This window comes from Corvus kubaryi, unplaced genomic scaffold (assembly GCF_017639235.1).
Source record: "Corvus kubaryi isolate FWS band 111438036 unplaced genomic scaffold, C.kubaryi_AGA036_p1.0 37357, whole genome shotgun sequence".
Classification (NCBI taxonomy): Eukaryota; Metazoa; Chordata; class Aves; order Passeriformes; family Corvidae; genus Corvus; species Corvus kubaryi.
The window spans coordinates 9,384,014-9,403,705 of NW_024581117.1; the positions used below are offsets into that span (position 1 = coordinate 9,384,014).

Sequence of the window (19,692 nt, forward strand, 5' to 3'; positions counted from 1 at the left end):
ATGGTGGGCTTGCAACTGGCTGTGGTGCAGCAGGCATCTAGAAGAGATTGCAAGGATGAGTGCCAGCTGTCCCCATGTCAAAAATGACAGTCTGGGACAGTAAAAGCACCATGTCCTTGCTCCTTGTATCTCCAGGCAGGTCCTTTCTTTTGGGAGCATCTTAGTGATGGAGTGAGGGGAGTTGTTTTGAAGTGCCTGTCAGGAGTCACTGCTGCTGTTCTGTCAGTGATAACTGATGCACCATGACTGAGTTTCCCCTCTACTCCTAAGGCTTTTTTTTTCACCTGCCATCCTCACCCCTCACTCTAGGTCATGCAAAAGCCTGTGCTGTTGTAGTTCCTTGACTTGGCATTAAATATTTCCAGCTGGCTGGAGTAGGAGATAATTTTATGAATTTGAGCTTGTTGTGAAGGGGTCTATGTGAATAAGAAGTAGTATCAAAACTGCCATACCATAGGAGACTAAATTTCCAGCTATATAAGTAAATAGTCTCCAAGAGATTGTGTCTAGGGAATAGGATAATAGTGTGGTAAGCCAACAACCAAAACCAAAAATGAGAAATCAGGAATGTGTTTGCATGCAATATGTAGTTAAAACATGGAGCTCCTTCCAGAGGCTGCTATGAATGCTGAATGTGTGTGTTGACTTAAAAAGCAAATAGGAGACTGATGGAAGAAATATCCAAAAAGAACTTCAAATATCTTTTCCAACTGACTGGTCTTGGGTCCAAGTGGTTTCAAAGATACAGAAATACTTAATTACTTGCTCTTTTCTCTGGGTAAGTGGCTTTTCAGCTCTTTCCCCATTCATAGGATGAAGCTGTTAGGCTGGTGTAAGATAGAAAACATTTTCATCTTGGAAATGTAACTACAGTGATTCCTCACTCCACTGGGAAATGTCACAGAGATACATCAAACACTCATTTCCCTGCCAAAGATCTTATCCTATTTTTAAATCTATTAAAGCTTGAATATTCAACATTTCTAATAAGTTTTGGTAGCTTATTTTGAGAAAGCTCTTTAATGGTTATGGGACTGCAATCAGCATTTCAACTGTTGCTTACTTGAATGCACCCACGGTAGAAAACACCCCAACACAGAGACATTGTTGGACTCAATTGTCAGACTTGAAATATCTAGAGCTTCTGAACCTTACAAAGTGTCCCTTAGATAGTCATCAATTCAAAGACTATTTTTAGAAATGTGCTTCAAAGCAAAACTGTTTTCCAAGACTCGCTTGAAGCACAGACCTGCATGAAATGACTGGACTAAGTTACAGTGGTAGCCTTAAGATGAGGGGGGAATGTTCAGAACACCCGAGTCAGCCATAACAGGAGTTTAAAATGTCTCCTCACAGATGGCAAGGTGGATGTTGGCAAACCTCATTCTGTTTAATTTCTATTTTCTTCATGTTAGTGCTCTCACTGTGAGTGGCCCTCTGAGAGGGATGGCATCAGAACAGCTTCTCTCATACAGCACAAAAGCCTTGTTCATTTTGATTGATTTGTAGCTGAGAAAAAATTAAAAATGCAGTTCAGCTCCACATACCAAAACATCATCATATCATTGAGATAATCTGTAACATGCTCATTCTTTGAGGGAGACAGATACAGAAAAAATCTAACTGCAAAAATATTTATTTGATGAACTGTCACAGTGTTGACACCTACATTTCCATATATAAATTATACATTAAACCTGTTTGGCTTCCTACTACTGGAGACCATTTTCTGGGTAATTAATTTTCTGATTTATAAGGAATAGGAGAAGAGAACAGCAGAGTAACCTATAGATTATATTTCCTCTGACAAAGGTAGTCACACATACATACTGAGTTAAATTTCACAATAGCCCATTTCCATGTTACCTTCTTAAATTGCCAATTAGAGGTATTGCCTACGTTTAACTTTCGCCCACTGTTAGGAAATTTCTACTTTCTTCAGAACAGTACTGAAGAACTATTGGAATCAGATTTGCAAGTCAGGCATCTGCTTCTACTGGAAATACTTTTTTACTTTCATGAACTGATGTGCACCAGAATTAGAAAATAGAACTTCTTTCAGGTGTGCTATTCATTAACTGTACAGACACTTGCAACTGATTTCTACTGCACATTCTGTTCCACAATGTGATGTTAAATGGTCTCTCAGTGAAGATGGTTCCTTGTTTAAAACAGGAAAGATGAAAAAAGCCAACAACAAATTATGGATATAAAATAGTGATTACTGTGGAATAGTCTTGCCTATATGACTCCAGGGGTCAGAGTAGATACCAATAATATTTTCTTATCTTAAAATATTTTTTTCCTAGAAGACAATTGACATAATCATTTTTTGGATCTTGAAGCTGCTTAATTTTCAGTTGCCCTTGATGTGTAAGTGAATTTCCAAACATTCTTCCCCTGCTACACAGTGTAGAACTTAAGAGTGGTTTTATTCCTGTTTTAAATTAGTGGCTACCAAGAAATGCAGAGGTACCACAATTACATGTTCTTTATTGCCTTGAAACTGAGGGGTTTGAGCTCTTTCATCTATGGGTTTTGTTTTTGACTCTACTGCATGACACATGTTTTATGTTCGTGCTATTTTTTTAAGGCTGAGAGTTACTCTGGCTTTATAGATATCTTTGTAGCCTGACAGAGTAGAATAGATGTGAGACTTCAGTATCTCTAATGTTGTGCTGAGTTTCTGAACACTTATAGTTGACAGGAAAACGTGGATGTTGTTTGTGAATGCACCATAGCATTTGTATGAAATAATTTTATACTAATTTAACTGGAATTATCTTTATAGCACTGACTTTCAAATCCTTTTGTTTTCCTCAAAGTTTGAATAGCCACATATGAAAACTTTTCTCCCCACCTCTTTGGGATGGGATATGGTGAGATTGAGCAAAAGCAGTTAGCGACAAGGGACACTTCTCTAAATAAAAGTGCTCTGAAAGGTGCCTTCTGCTTGATCTGGAGTTCTATACCCCAGCTGCTACAATTCTCCATCGATTCAAGAGCTTAGCCACAGTGTGATGTGTGCACCCAGCAGCACAGAAAAAGGCTCGGATTTTTCAGAACAAAGCAGTGACTGTGAGTTCAATTTTGATTTCCTACGGTGACTTGAGGATGAAGTGTTCTTGTGTTTTAAGTGCATTGTCCTATGGAAACCACAAGTGCAGAGTTGGGGGCAAAAAGATTGACATATGAAGATCAGAAAGGCCTTGTGCTAGAGTTAAAATCACCAACAGGCTCAGGGAATGCTCATTAACATCATCATTTTTTAATTGTTTGGAAATTAACTACCAAAGGCCCCAAATCTGCATTGATTTTTACAGCAGTGCCACTGAGTGCAGTTGTTCTATTCAGTACTATAAATTTTGCTGGTTAGAAAACAAACAAGTCCAAACTATCAAATAAGATGTCAGTTGTTGAGACTGTTTAGCAAGCCAAATACTGTACCCATCTGTGTAGTTTTATTCTTAATTTCTAAAGAAAATAATATCAATCACCTGCAGTTAGTGCTAAATTGTGCCTGCTTCTGTATTTGGATTGTTTGGTTCCATGTGTCTTGAGAAAAGGTTAAAATTGAAATTAGTATCAGAATGAGTCAATGTTGAAGGAATTATTTCACTTTGGGGGTGAATGAAATGTGTTCAGATTATTCGACAGTTTTAATTTCTTTGCCATTTAAAAAACACAGATTGATGTCTAAAGGGAAGCAATGTATAAACATCACTTCATAATGAAATATTTCCTTTAGAAGACATTGAATAAATTGTTCCCATTTTTTTTGCTATTTTCCCCTTGCCTAAAATTATTAGTAGAATTTGGGCATCATATGGGTCCTCCCAAAATGACAGCATTTAGTGAGCTTATTCAAGGTAAAGAAATCTTTTGTAATTTTAATTAAATAATGACTGCTGGCTGGTGCTGGAATAGCATCACAGGTGTGTTGAATTCTTGGAGGTCCATCTTCACTTACAAATTGCTCCTGGGCAGATCTTTCAGGAACATATCTTCATTGTAATAGAACAGTTCGCTTGTTCCTACTGTGCTGAAATCACTGAGAGAAGTCTCCTCAAAATTTCAAGATCCCTTTGGGATTTTCTGAGAGTTGACTGACAGAGAGCTTTGCAATTTGCAAAGGAACGTATTTGTGTGATTAAGCAGGAGCTCTTTAGCCACTATAGCTGAGCTAGGGGTAAGCAAAGGACCCTGCCAATTTGGATTTTGACACTGATGCAGCATCCAGAACTGTCAGCATTCCCAAAATGAGATCTCAAAAACTATTGAGCTGAAGGACAGTCATGTGGGAGGGGAGACAATGCTGGTCTCCTGCTGTTAATTCTGACATTTATTCATTGTGAACTGCAGCTCATGGTGCTCAGATGGGAGCTATTTGTAAATGCTCTTATTTACCTGTCCTTAACAAGAGTAGCTGGGAGAAAATAGGGTTGTCTTATCACAGCATGGCTAGAAAATAATTTATTTTTCTAAATGATATTTGTGTTAGAAAATCATTAGAGAACAGATGATGCTATTTGAAAGCAAGTATTTCAAGTATCCCAAGTGGATGGTTGGAGAATACGTCAGTGTCAGAGGAAGGCCAGTGAGTGGGCATGTGTTTCAGCGGGTGTGCATGCAGTGACATTTTTTTCTGACTTTGAACTTGGAAATGTATTCCTCATTTATGCTCAGACCTCTACAGACCCTGGTAATGCTTAGCTAAGATTTTATCTCCTATGGAGACGAGCTCCTGTCAGTGTTCAGTGTCTCTTTCCCTGTATCACTGGATATGGGTCTAACCAGAGACATCAGACTTCAGTATTTCTGAAATTTCTGGCCTTATGTGGTCTTGAATTCTGTAGAGTCCTGTCCTTTGTTTTCAATTCAGATATGGACGGAAAAGTAACAAGAGAACATGAGCAAGAACATTAAAACAATTTTTTTTAGGGGACTGAGCCACTTAATTTGAAGTCATTGGATAACTTTTAATGTAACACTCAGCTTGAGATATTCTGCAGCTTTGTTAGTACTGTGTACCTTGGGCCAGAGCTGAGCTGCTCAGGGCCCGTGCCTGGTGTGGCTGAGTGCTGAGGTAGGGTTAGACAGCAGCTTCTAAACTCTATTCTCTGAACCCAGTGCTAACAAGAGACCTCCAATTGCTGTATGACCTAGATATGTACGAGATGGAACAAATCCAGAAGGACTTCTCTCCCTTCCTACGAGCAGCCATAAGTCTGTGCTTTTTGGATTCATATCTTGGCCTGCAGCTGATTTCTGTGTTTTGCAGAAAAGTGACAGCAGAATATTGCTCCCTACCTGGGGCCTTCTCTTGCACACGTGCAGCCCTCAGTGCTGCTGTTGCCTGGGACATCTCTGAGAGAGGCTGTGTTAGTGGAGCCCCTGGCATGGAGGGCATTCCTGCGTTTCTCTGCAGCGTTGTGCTCCTCTGCCAGCCTGGACACGGAGGCTCAGACTTCCCCCCCGCCCCTGTTCCTCGGTAATGATACGAGGTTGTGACTGCCTGCACACTCATGAATACTTGATGTGGAAAGAGGGCAGAACTGCAGCCAAGGGGAGAATGGGACTTGCCCAAGCTAATTCAATATTTTCTTGCTGATTTTGCCATTTTTTAACATAAATAACTAAAACATTCAAGGGCAAAGGAACCAGGTTTTGAGAGCAGGATTTGGAAGGTACAGGAAAACTCAATGTGTTCAAGTCAGCAGTGGGTTTAGCCAGACACTGATGTCAGTTCAATAACCCTTGAGTCCACTTGTTTGCTGTGGTGCTAAAAAACCTCACTGTAGGGTATAGTTCTTCCTGCTTCTGTGGTCCTGTGTGCCTGACAAAAGGAGCCAGTGCAAACCTGCCACACTGCATTAAGTAGGAGAGCCTGTTGCAGAAAATGACCCATCGTTCTCTGTTCATTCTGTGACACAGAACACTTGTCCTCCTGCTCTGACTTTCCAGCAGACCCTGAAGCAGCCATGAGGACTTGGTTTTATTTTATTCTCGGAGGGAAAACCTGGAAGCTTTGTGATAGGTCTGTGTGAGAAACCAAGCCCCGTATATAGCTTTTACACTTTGCAAGACTCAGTTTGGATGAAGAATCAGAAAATATGGTGCTATGTTCTTAAGTTTTTTTAATGAAGAAAAAGAATCTCAAATGAGTGATACTGATGGGAATGATTTTAAGACCTTCAGTTTTCCTCTGATGTTTACCTATATTTTTATGCTGTTTACAGGGAAAGAGTCAGCCATTAAAATGGACAGACAAGAGGCTGATTCTAGATTGTACAAGGCATTAGAACTGTGTCTTTAAGAAAGAGTTTTCAATGTTATCTCCTGGTTGAAATTGGGCCAATTACAAAATTGTTCCATGTAACATTCTGCCTTGGCCAGGGAGCCACAAAATTATTTTGAACAGACGGGATAGACACCACATAAATGATATTTTATTTCTGTGTTCCTTTTTCCTTCTTCTTTTTGGTTTACAATATGCAAACCTATATGTGTACATTGCATATTTACTTACCATGTCCTGCCACGAACCCACTTACCTCTGAGTGTTGTGTACTGTTATCCCTGCTACATTTGTTAATTACCAGGGTCTTATTTGAGTAACCGTTTCCTCCCTTAATATTTGCTCTCTTCAGTCACTCTTCCTTTATTTGATCCTGCAGGGGTTTATTGCAGCATAATTATTTCCATGGTAACAGGCTGTAATTCCATAAACAGAAGATTGAGTTTGTTATATGATCAGGAAGCAGCTGGAGAGCCATAAAGGGCTGATTTTTCAGCAAAGCTGAAATCCTGCAACCCTTATTGATATATTAATGTAATCAGCTGAATTTCTTTCTCCCTTTGCAAATCCTCCCCTAAATAAAAAGGCACATAACACAGTGTTGAAATTCAAAGGTGTGTAAATTGAAATATTAGGGGCAGAATTTTCCCCCATTCTTCTTAAGAATTGAAATGAAGGGGTTTTTTGAATGTATTTTGGGGAGAGAGGGATTCTATGCTCCCATGACTATTAGTGGGGGTAGAGCACAAATTAATTGTAGGTCTTCAGTTTATTGTGGGATGATGTTATTTTCATTACTTTCCTCATTACCATCTAGTTATTCTGTGTGTATTTTAATGGATTTACAGCAGTTAATGTTTTGAGAAGTGCATTCTGTCCTTTGAATAGTCTCTCAAAAACATTCATGGTAATTTCCTAGGTTTTCTCCTTAGAAAGAAGTGAAATTATGTGTGCCTATTTGTGTGTTTGTATAAAAAAAGGATAATTCAATACTTATATTGGCTAAGCTCAAGGAATTGAGAACAGCCTAAAGCTCACATCCTCATTTTCATCCTAATCAATGTGCTTCCAACACATGTCCTCTAGCTAATGAAACTCTGAATGGAACCTCATCTACCCTGCAGACTAACAAAATTCAAGCCTCTACTTTAAAGAAGCTGTAAAAATAATTTGCTTGGAAAGCCAAGAAATCTCAAGTAAAGGACATTGTTCTTAGACCAGAGTATACCAGATATCTGAATTGCAGAAGAAAAAAAAACCCACAACCCTACAAACACAGCAAACTCAACAAGCAATGGTTTAGCTCTCCATGGTAAATCAGACTGATCAGCTTTTAATGCACATGCAGCCTATTTCAGATGCATAATAAATTTCAGGAGTTTTTTTCTAGCCCAGACAGAGAAGAATAGACATGTTTTCTATAGAGAGTCAAAAGATCCTTGTATGACTACAAAGCTTTTCAGTGGGTGAGGAAGGATGCTCAATTGCTACTGCAGAGATCTGTAGCTTCCAAGCAGAAGAATTATGGTGGGAAGCCCAACCTCAGAGAAACAAGGCTGTTCGTGGAAATAGCAGATTCTTTAGTAAAACTTTCAGCAGACTTTGAATGCTGTCCCCTGTTTCTGAGATTATAAACCAGTGATCCCATCATTTTCTGAATTTACAGCCTGTGGTATCCCTTACCACAGTAAGGCAGTAGGGGTGCTTGGTGCTCTCTGTCATTTTGCTGGACTAAGCAGGCAGACTGTGGCTGGCTGATGGCACAGCTGGGAATCCTGACACCAAATCGGGCTTCTAGTGCCCCTTGGAGTAGTTCTCTTGTAAACACTGGGCATGGATCACAAATGGGGATTGCTGGGGATTCTGTAACTGTTAAAGCAATGGTGAACAAGTTTGGAGAAAGGAAGCTGACTCCAGAAGTATTCTGTTTGTTTAATTACCATTATTTCTAAAGCACTTTTATTTGGAGATGTAAAAATGGAGCCCAAGAACCCATAAAACTCCTGCACCCAGTGGGTGGCTCAGCTGCTCTGTTCTGGTTAGCAGAGGCAGCGTGAGGCCCAGGTCTCCTTGGTGTATCTCTGTTTGTTCCAAGCCTTAGGCACAACGTGGAGCTCTGAGCTGATAGGGTTGGAACCCACTGTGGCCTGAGCTCTGCACACAGCTGGGATTCCCCCTCCCATCCCCACTGGCCGTGGTGCTTCTCTCTGTCCCCAGGTATGCAGGCAGTGTCAGTGTTCCCTGGCAGTGTCCAGCCATGGCAGTGACGATGTGACAATGCCCTGCTGACCCTGGGGCAGCACAAAGGCCGCCTGTGGTGCCCCATGGCTCAGCTCGTGGTAGCCCTCCAGCACTCTGTGTATGAGATCAGGAGCGCTGCTGGCAGAGCCTCGTAATTCTTGTAGGTGAGAGCTTGAGTTTCCTACTGCTCTCTAGGGTGTTGCTTCACACTTTCATTGCTGTTATAGAATTGACTGTGCAAATAACAGACAAATAGAAAACATGATTTGGTCTTATATTTGATTGTGTGTTCGTATGTACAAGCTTGAGTTGCTGTTGGTTCTGGCTTTAGGTCTCCAAGAAAGGTTTTGCTGTGATCCCTTTGTGCTGCAAATTTGAGAGACCTGATTTTGCATTTTCTGACCTGGCATTTGTCTGGAGTAAGGAGCAATATCCAGAAGCCAGTTTACTGGTCTCAGAGCAGTATAGGTGTAGGTTTAGAGGAACTCCATGTGAGATACTAACTCATGGATGGGCTTCAGGTAAAAAGAACTTCAAGAGTTTATGTTGTCTTCTTCCAGTGCTACAGAGTTGTTTTAAGTTAAAAATAGTGAAATATTAAAGCTGATAAATCATTGATCTGAAAAGTAGGGATGGAGAAGACCTGGTAAATTATTCAGTAAGTTTTCCTTATAAAGCAGTGCCTGTTTCTAAAATACTTCCATTTCTACTCTCCAATCCAGCCTAATTTTGATGTCCACTGCTTCCTAAGGGTTATTATTTGCAGCCTGCCACAGTCTCTCCAGGAAGAGAAAAGTACTTTTGTGGTCAAGGCACAAGACTGGGGCTTAAGAGATTTAATTTTTGTTTCCTGACTCTGCATTAGACTTTGTGCTCAGAAGCCTGCTGCTGAACAGGAAACATGGGGTTCTCTTGCCTCCTTTTCACCTACATTTCAAATTTGTTTAGTCAGGACTTGTAGCTTCTTCTTTTTTTTTTTTTTTTTTAATTTCTGTTTCATTTGGAAATAAAGTGTATTAACAAAACGTCTTATTTTGCAGAAAGAAATTAATACTCGAGAGGTACTTTAAAGCAGGAATTATTTTGTTATAATCAGCCCTCAATAGTGGTAATTCTCTGCTTGCAAAGCAGACAACACTAGTTTCCTACAAGTGTTAGGGAAAATAATTTTCAGTACTTTCATCTTTGATCTTGCCATAGGTTCTGCAGTTTAAAAGTGCAAGACCAATATCATTAGCCTAGAAGAGCTAACCCTCTCACTGTGAATGTGATTCTTCAGGCTGCAAAGGCTTTTTGTGTGGAAGAAATTCTGTTTTCACAGTGCCAGATTTTCTCCCTGACGTGCTTGTTTTTTTTCTGCACACTCATTTTTGATGTTATTTTGTGCTAAGAAGCTACTGAGTTTTATGATCAGATTGTACAGTAAAGCCCAGCTTTATGGGAGCATAGGTTTAAGGGAAGGTTTGCATGGGAGTCATTTCTTGAAGTAAAATCGGTGGTTGGATGTGAAAAGGTTGTCTTTTTCTAGAGAAAAACCTGAATTAAGGCATATATGCTCAAGTTGAATTGTTTTAAAATAATATATGTGGAGGTCTATCTGTTTAATACTGAAGATTAAAATTGCCAGATTATTTAATACTGCTGTGATTTTTTAACTTGAACTATAGTTGAACTGTACTTTACGCATATACAGTAGAGTTCTGTACTGTGTGTAGTGCTGAACCAAAAATATGTTATACTGGTGGTTTCAAAGGAGTTTATACATCTACTGGCTAGAACTTTATTAAAAAGATCCATTGTTTTAAAAGAAGAAAGAGAACAATCTCTCAAGAAATGTGTACAAACCAGCTACTTGTTTTATGGGGCTGGGTTGCAATGGGTAAGTTGTGCCTCTGAGAAACACATTAATAAACCTTTGGCACAGAAAACCTTGAGTGAGGCAAAGATAAAATTTGTCTGCTTACCTGAAAAGTTTTTGGTGTTTTTTTTTTTTTTTTCCTGGCTCCATCTGATAAGCTCATAAATTAACAGAAGTAGTGAAGTTGTCTCAGACCAGGAGTAGTATTTTTTATCTACCAGTTACGGTACAGATCAATTAATACAAGCTGTGTTGTTTGCAATGTTTTCTTTACAGTACTAAATAAAGGAGAGCAACTAGGATATTCAGATTCCAGAGGACATGGAATGCTTTTAAAACAGAAGCTGCCATTGGTTATATGGGATCAGTACTCCTGGGAAGTTATTCCATACTTTTCAAGATACTTTACCATAAAAAGCAGTAGGTGAAAACCTTGCAGGCAAATAGTGATATGGCCAGTCAGGTCTCAGCAGATGGTATTCTAATTCTGTATCCAAAAAATACAACATAAATGCTGTGTTGACAGGAACACAGAAACGTACAGAATAAGAACCACAATGAAATACATTCACATTTATAACCTGAGACATAATCTGATAGACTGTGAAAGAGCAAATGCTTTTGAGAGTTATTGAAGGAAAACACTATTAGCTTAAATTTCCACCCCTCTTTGAAGTTAGTACCGTTAGGCCAACGCTGGGGATTAGTATAAATTACATTTTCAAATTTGATATAGAATATTAGCTTTCATGGCGAGATTCGATCCGTTCATTGCCTTCAGTCTGGATTGTCAACACTGGTGAGTGTGGGCTGGCGCTGACACTGCCTGCTGTCAACAACCCCACTCCACTGCCTCCTGCAGCTTTCTCCCTTCAGCCTGGGATGTCAGAAACACTTTATTGATTGTGCATTGGGAAACTTAATCTGGTTAAATGGATATGTCCTCGTGCAGAACAAGTGGTAGCTGAAGGTGAGAGTAGCTAAGCTGATGTAAGAGTAGAGAGAGATGGAGGAAAAGTGGGAGCAAAGCCTGCCTGTTCAAATAGGACATGGGGATTTTTTTAACTCTCATGGGAACACTGGAGAAAAACTACTTAAGAAAATGGTGCCATGTCTTTGTGTTTATGTTTTCAAAGGAGACAAGGTTCCCTTTAGAAGCTATGCTGTGATGCACAATTTTCTCATATCAATATTTGGGTGAGGGAGTGAAATCTAGGGGATGTAATGTACAGGGAATGATACAAACTGCTACCCTTTATGGCCTTGCAGTCTGGATTCTTTAAAATAAATGCATTGTCCATCTTGGCAATGGTCTTTGTGGCAGAGTCTCATTTTGTGAAGAACAGTTTCAACAAATTTGCAAGAAATAAAACATAGAAATGGACATATAAGAGGTGTTTCTACAAATTCCTTATTACAAATCTCTAAAATGCTTATAATATTTGAGTGTTCTATGTATAAAAGCAGAAGGAAAAGACCAAACCACACTAAGCCAGGTAGTGTAAATAACTATTAAAATGTATTCAGGTAGGATCTAATCTAGTGCCCTTTGTAGTCCTGTAGTTGGTTCTTGTACTTGGTGGTTCACCAAATGAAGTCTGTTTTGTAAAGAGCTCTCAGGCTTTTTTTGATATCCTTAAAATCACTCTGTCAACACAGTAACTGTAGATTTTTGTGTAGTTTGTGTCATGAAAACCGAAGCAGAAATTTAATCCCTTTCAATTGCCTACATGAGCAGAACAGGCTCGGCAGCACTGAGTGGTGTGCTCCGAGTATGCAGGCTCCCTGAATCTCCTGCTTCACACAGTAGGAGCAGAAAATTCCTGGATTCTTTGAAGGTGTTCCCATGAAGTCTCTCTATGCTCAACACTCAACATTCTCTGTGCACAAAGCATTGCTAGTCGCGTAATGCCACTGGTTATTGGTTTTGCCCCATCTCTTTCTCCATGCTCTTCTTTCATCTCTTGCTGTGGGAAGCAAGAATATAAAGCAATTAAAAAGGGATTATAATACTGGAATTCTGGGAAATGCATGCCTGAAGTAATAATTTTTATTTTTGTGGGACAGTGAGTCTTTAAAGATTGTGTGATCCACAGCATACAAACCCCTTTATTTTTTTGCCCCAGCATTTGACCAGATTTGGTCTAATCTGAAGATTTCATTGAACCTCAGAGCAATGTTTTCTTCCGAATTGTAAACTGCAAGCTTAATGTTTTCTAAATAGCAGATTTCCCATCTTTTAATCTCTGTTTACATAGGATTTGAGGCAGTGTTTATATCTTGGCTTGTTCTTGGTGGCTGTTGCAGGTAATGGCAAACACGTGCAGTGGCTGCGGGGGAAGGACGGTGAGGTCTGGGTCTGGGTGATGGGAGAAGCCCCAGGTGACAAACCCTACGAGCAGATCTCAGAGGAGCTCATAGCAGAGCGGGCCAGGCAGCAGGCACAGAAGGAGGCAGAAGAACTATGGTGAGGATTTAAGAATCTGAATTCAGGGTCCACTTGGCATAATGGGAGAAATGACCTTGTAGACAGGTGGCAGGTAATGGTGGGTAAAACTGGTAAGTATGTTTTGTGAACATTTGATTTCACTCGTTTTGTTAGTTTTTCAGCATGCTGAAAATGGAATTTTGTGGTTTTTGAGTATTGAAAACCAAAACCCTTTGTTCACAAAAAAAGTGGAGCCAACTTTTTTCTCTTTTGGGAATCTAGCTAAACTGTTGACTAGCCTGTAAATAAAGAAAAATGAAGCAGTCTGGTTTTGAGATTATTAAATTAAATATGTTTGCTATATCACAGTTCTGAGCCCACAATGGGGATTTGGTACAAAAAATCCTTTTTGAAATTGGTTTTATTTGCATTTTGCTTATATTAATTCTTATTCCAGCAGCTCAAAAACTGATTATACAAAGCGCCATGCTGTTGTTTCTAGCAGGGCCTTTTCCAGGTTTGGGGGAGATTCAAAAGTGTTTTAATGCTTGATATTGTTAGGAATTAGGCCACCTGCCTCACACACTTGCCTTTGTAGTGCAGCACTGAAGAGTGACTATTTAAGTATCAGGTTATTCTATATTATCCTTTTTCATATGAGATTCTTCTTGATCGAGTGATTGCATATTTAAGCAGGGATTAAAACATTCAACTTGTGCTCTGAATTCTTTTTAAATTGTCAGTACTAATAAACAATCTAGCATAAGAATTTGGGAGAAATTTATACTGATACTTGATAGACAATAAATTCCCAATCATGCTTTGCTAGACTGATAGAAAAATATAAGGTATGACTTAAAGACATCCAAGAAGTACTTGTCTAACTTAGAAGGTGCTATTTTAATTAGTAATTTATCAAAAATTGTAAGTTGTCTGCTTTCTGGATAGTTTCTTCAAAACTGATTTCTGGTAGGTCTCTCATTAAGTGCATTTTAATTCTTTGCTTGCATCCTTCCATGAAGTCTTATGCTAGTTATTTGTTGTAACCAGCGAGTAATTATTGATCGTCAATTTAAGAAAATTAGTGCATTAAATTTTTATTTTCACATCCTTTTCTGAAGGAGACAAAAGGAAGCTGAAATAACAAAGAAATTCCGTGATGCTATGGCTCAAGAAAAAGCCAGAATAGTGGCAGAAAAATGGAAAATAGAAATGGAGGATCGGAAAGCAGCCAAACTGGAGGAAGAAAAAATTCAGGAGGAACTGAAGGTTTGCATAGAGCAATTTAGGTTTTCTTAACAGTGTTTTCATATAGATTCACAGTTCTTGTCACCTTCAGTGCATGTTTATTAATAAGCTTTAAAATCCAGAGTTGTAATTTTTCATTCTGGAATATACAGCTACATGGTGTCACCAGAACAGCTGGGTGAGTGATGAGAAAAAATTACAGGTCTCATTCAGAAGTGCCAGAACAATCAAACTGGTTATTCAGCTCACACATTAACAGAATTGTTCAGTCAGCTGTGCTGGGTGAATCATACTGGGGGAAAAAATGCACAATTGGGAAAGATCTCATTTTAAGTTAGTTTGCTTGAATGTATTCTGTGTATTTTGGATGATTTTGTTCACATAATGAACTTCAAAATTGTGTCACTACTTCCTTCAAAATAATAAGGGGTGGATCCTTCCCCTGCTCAACATATGGGAAAAGTCCAGTTGGCTTTGCTGGGAGGAGTTCATTTGCCTGATTTTTATTGACTTCATAATGAACTTTCTATGAGCTCAGTTACAGTATTTTCATGTTTGTTTGAAATAATATTTTTTTTTCACTTTCTAGTTGAAAATAGCAATTTAAAAACTAAATAGGAAAAGCCTCTGTCCACCCTTTTCATATTACTTGATAAAGATAAAAACATGTTTAAAATTGAGAAAGTAAAGTATAATGGCTTCAGTGTGCAGAGAAGTCATGACAGTCCTCTGAGCCTGGGATTAGTGAGGCTGAGTTTCCACGGAGGAGGCCTGTAGAAAATGACTCTGAGGATCCAGTAACTTCCATCTACATGCCTCTCCCCTGCTGACAGCTTGCTGTGTCTCTTTTTCCTGTCCTGGTGCAGTGACTTAAGGTGTGGAAAGTGGGGACAGACTTTTCCCCTTGTCCCTTTGTGACGGGAGGAATGCTGAAAACTGGGTGTTAAGTTCATGTGGTTTGATTGCAAAGAGCAAATTGCCACTCTGCAGACTGTGGGCCTGGGGTTTGAGGTGCTTGTGGAGCACAAAGCCAGGGCAGCTCCTGCAGAGGAGGCTGCACAGAGTTGCTGATTTACCTTTGCACAATTCATTTGGATTCACAGGAGAGAATGGGGCCTTTGAAATTCGATGTCAATGAGTAATGAAAGTATACCTTTCAAGTGCTTTATTAATGTATGAATAATGAGCAGAGCAACTTATTAAACACTCTTTCCTCTGCTCTCTGGCAAGCAAAGCCCTCTTGAACAAAGGCTGATACAGTGTTCACTTTTATCTCTGTGGCTGATTTACAGGGCACTTGGTGGGGTAAATGTCCACAAGCTCACTGTTACTGTTTTGTTTCAAAGAGACTTTTTCAAAGAGCAGGGTGAGCAACTTCTGAGACTTTCAGTGGCCAGTATTCATAGTTTTCTACTAAGGAAAACTAGTTGTTCAGTTGTTGATACAATTAAAAGGAATGGCACCAAATTCTGCTTATTTTCATATTGATGGAAAGGTAATGTCACAGTGATCTGTGTTTCCACTGTTTCCCAGGACATGAGCAGGCGTCTGCTCTCCAGCTGTGTGCCTGGTAGGAGCAAGGAACACTGCTGTAAGTGGGATGAGACTATGGTTCAGTTTCTACTTTGAATTTCAATTACTTGACTTTGGCCAGGATTTATCTCTGTTCAAAAAGTTGCCAACATATTTATTCTGTCAAGGAAACAGAAACCCTTTCTTTCCCAATGGTTTATCATAAATCAAGCATGTGAAGACAGAATTTGCAAAAATTTAAATAAACCGACCAAAATTTTTAAAACAAAACCCAGCAGAAAGGAGCTCTTTTGGCTTAAAGAATCGGTTTGGAAACAAGATATGATGCAGTGATTTTTTTTTTTTTTTTAATGCCCTTTATTGTGTGTTCTCCCAGCATTTCCTGTATTAATCCAACAACAGAGTCTAATTCCACTTTCAGCATTGGCTCTTCAGTTAGGTCTATAATTTGAGATCTGTCAGGAGAGACTTGAACTGACATAGGGTTCCACCAGCAGACATCCAAATGCAGGATTGATTCCTGGTGCTTTGACACCACTCCTTTGCTACTCAGAAAAGCAGCTTATCTGTTACTTGCTCTGGAAAGATCAGATTTTGTACATTGTGCTGTAGGACTCCTTCAAAACAGTGAAGGCATTTCAAAGGCAGGTGAATCTCACAGGCTAATATGGGGGAATTGGTAGCTTTGCTGCCCACTGACTTATTTAAGCTCACTCAGCTTTCCTTCTCCTTCCCATTTTGTTCTTTTATAATGACTCTGTACAGTGGAAGAAGTACATGAAATATTTACAAGCTGAATGAGTGGATAGGTACCTAGACAGGAAAAGAAAGTTGTGTTTCTGGCATCCACATCCAACCACAAAGAATGAATAGAACTATGGTATTGGGAAAAGATGAATTAATGAATCTACTGATGTATGACTGAAGTAATTGAAAGAATGAAGAAAAGTGTGTGGAATTTGATGCAGATCAATAGGCAAGCCCACTTTAACAGGTTGAAAATATTTAATGCACTGGTAATCATCCTTCTGTGATGATGACCAGACAATGTTTAAAAAGGTCTCCAGACTGAGGTATGGAAAGTTCAGTCTCTGCTAATGCTTCATCCTCTTGAAGCAGTTTGACTTGGGAAATTGAAACTCTCTTCTTTCTGCTGACATGTTTAATTTCTAACCATGTTGTGTCACGAACACTCCTTTTTAAGATGCTTTTATTCTTCTTGACCTAACACGGGATGTTAGGGCTGTCTGCAGTAGATAAATGATGTCTCACATATCAAAGTGAATGATGATCCCTATTTCCTTTTCCAACACTATTAGAAAAGTATTGCTTTCCTTGGTGTTTCTTAAGCAGAAATGCCTTTAATTTATGATGCTAGAATATAAACGTTGACTATTCTATTTTTGCAGTTTAAGGACAGCTATTCTTTTGTGCACCTATTGCAAAGGACAAATAAGAGAGCCAATTACTGTCATTAACCTTTTTGCTAATTCACAAAGGCTCTGAGATCATAGGCATAATTTTCTGCGATTATCAGTAACTGTCATTAAGAGTCTGAACAATGTGCAGAGCTAAGGCAAATTAAAGATGTGAGTGTCATCCAGCCAGGGGTGGGTATCCTTCAGCTATGTTTAGAAATAAAAGAGATCTTCTCTCAGTTCACTCTTCATGTGGTCTACACAAAGCAAGAGAGTATTAATAGTAAAGTGCTGTCCTTATGACAACTTCAGATATCTGCCAAATTTAATAATAAAAGCACAGTTGACAGCAGAGCTAAATTGCTTCTTAAAAATTCCCTGGGAGATGAAATGTGTCTCATCAAAGAAGACAGGTTGAGAATCAACCTTCAGAGAACAGAACAATTAGTGCTTCAGTTCAGGAAATATCTAATTGACCTTATGCTCAGTAGAAAGAATACACTTTCTATTGAGCTTGGATGAGCTTTCAACACGTCTGAATGCTTTACTGTGCCCCCAAGTGCTGTGGACCTGATTCCTCAGAAAATTGCTGCCAGATGTAGAGTTTAGGAATACAGTGAAATGCCACCATTGCCATTTGGAGTACTGTGGGCTTCTTATGATATAGCAGTGAGCATTCTGTCTTGATCTGAAAAAAACTCTTGTCTCCAAGTAAACGTCAAGCACTTGAGTGGGACTTATCTCTAAGTGCAAATAAGCTGTAACTTCAGCTCTGTGCTTTGCTGTGCCAAGAAAACATTGAACTCTTTCCCAAAGACAGCATATTTAGAATCTAGGAATATGACAACAGCTTCTTGCTGGGGTTTGGCACCCAATTCATTCTGAAAATGCCTTAGTTGGGTTATTTCAGTGGCAATTACAATAATTAAGTAATACTTCATTTTGTTTTGTGTGGCCACAGTTCAGCAATTTTTTTTCCTATGCCGTTGTCTCTTGAACAATGTTGGAAATGAGGCAGCTGTTAGTTTTGGTTGGAAACTGGGTCTTCAGATTTTCTCTATCCTACTTTTCAGTAACTGTGATATTAATTTTAAAGAAACATCTCTTCCTCAGTGACATCAGTAATGATTGTGGTGGTGCCACTGTCTTTATTCTGGATTGCTGGTAAAACCTAGCAAAGCTCAGATGTTTTCTATGGGTAAATGGGAAAATCTGAGCCACTGATGAGGGTAGCTTACATTTTTGGAATTCAAGCTATGAAGTCTCTATGATCCAGAGACAAACTTTAAGTAGATGGTCACTGAATCTATGACAAATTACTCGAGCAGAGTCTGTTCCAGCATGTGCAGTAAATGTCAGATCTCTCCCAGTCCTTAGCTTTGTTTTCCAGCTCATGGAAAACAGGATCTTTGTGAATTGGAGTGTGCTACTACCTCCTTGTATGTGTGAATAGCATGTCCTGGGACACATCCATGGCTGAAACAGCAGCTTCTGCATAAAGCATGGCTGAAATCTTGTAGCTCCTGCATAAGGCATGAGTGCATTTAGTACATTTGTCTCTGTGCAAATACATGCACAGTGAATTGATGCAAACCCTGTGTTCCTTTTGAGACACTGGTAGTAGAGAAGAAAATAATGCCTCTGCAAATGCTTTCTTTTCTGATGCAAGTGAGAGAATTTTCTCAGAAAAAGGCTGGGAAGGAGATGGACATATTTCTGCCATTACTCAGAGCTCTGTTGGCACCTGTCAGGTGGGTTTGCAGAGAAGTCTGATCTCTGAACTCGGCTGACTGTGTCAGCCTTGCTGAGAGCAGCCTGTCCTGCAGCCGGGGTCCCTGGGGTTTCCAGATTTCCTTCTTCAGAGCAGGGAGTCCCTAAGGGCTCTCAGCTGTGTGTTAGGTGGCCTGAATGGCTTCCCTGGAGTGGGTGGTTGTTGAGTGGGCTCAGGAGGTTCACTGCAGCTGTAGTGCAGCTGGCTGGCTGCAGCTTTCAGGGCCGCCAAAGACACTTCCTGCCAGCCTGAAGCACTGAGAGAATCTCAGGCATTATTTGCTTCAGAGAGGGCTATTGTAGCAAGTACATCTTGTGGGTTTTGCCCTGAGCAGGATGGTGGTCATTCAGCTGCCCTGCATCCTCTAAGACTCCCCAGAAAGGCCCCAAGAGCTGTGGCAGCCAGAAGCCCAGTTTTCCTCTGTAAGAAAATCCACTGCTCTATATTTTGCCTTTTCCTCAGTGTATTTTTAAAATCTTTGTGCAGCAAAACCGAAATGCTAACCTAATCTCCTTTTGTCTGCTTTGGACTGAAACATTAGAACTTAACCATGGCTAATATTAAATATTATTTAGAGCTGCCCTTAGTAAAGATGTCAAACATGGTGAGACACCCATAGACAGAAACAAGTTTGTGGTAAATTCTCAACTGCCAGAGGACAGATAAGATCATTTAGCATGTTCAGATTCTCCAGTGGAGCTAAGGCTGGAGAGTATTACTGCTGCCTGTTGAATTGCCAGTGCAATGTTTTTTGGCAGCTTGGTATTTCTCAACAGTTTGCAACTCTGTACTGAATTGTCACCTTCCTAATTATTCTGGAAGAGCTGAAAGGGACAGGCACAGAGTACAATCTCTCTCAACTGTCAGGCAGAAGGTGGTGTTTATAGGTATTACAGC

At 39.6% G+C, this 19,692-nt stretch overlaps 1 protein-coding gene across 1 annotated transcript in view; it reads left to right on the forward strand.

The window, feature by feature from the left end:
* Nucleotides 1-19,692, forward strand: part of SH2D4B (SH2 domain containing 4B) — a 72,654-nt gene that overhangs the window by 14,249 nt on the left and 38,713 nt on the right. Inside the window, exons 2-3 of the mRNA XM_042033671.1 lie at nt 12,705-12,864; nt 13,947-14,094. Coding sequence (XP_041889605.1) covers nt 12,705-12,864; nt 13,947-14,094 — 308 coding nt within the window. The remainder of the gene's footprint in view (nt 1-12,704; nt 12,865-13,946; nt 14,095-19,692) is intronic.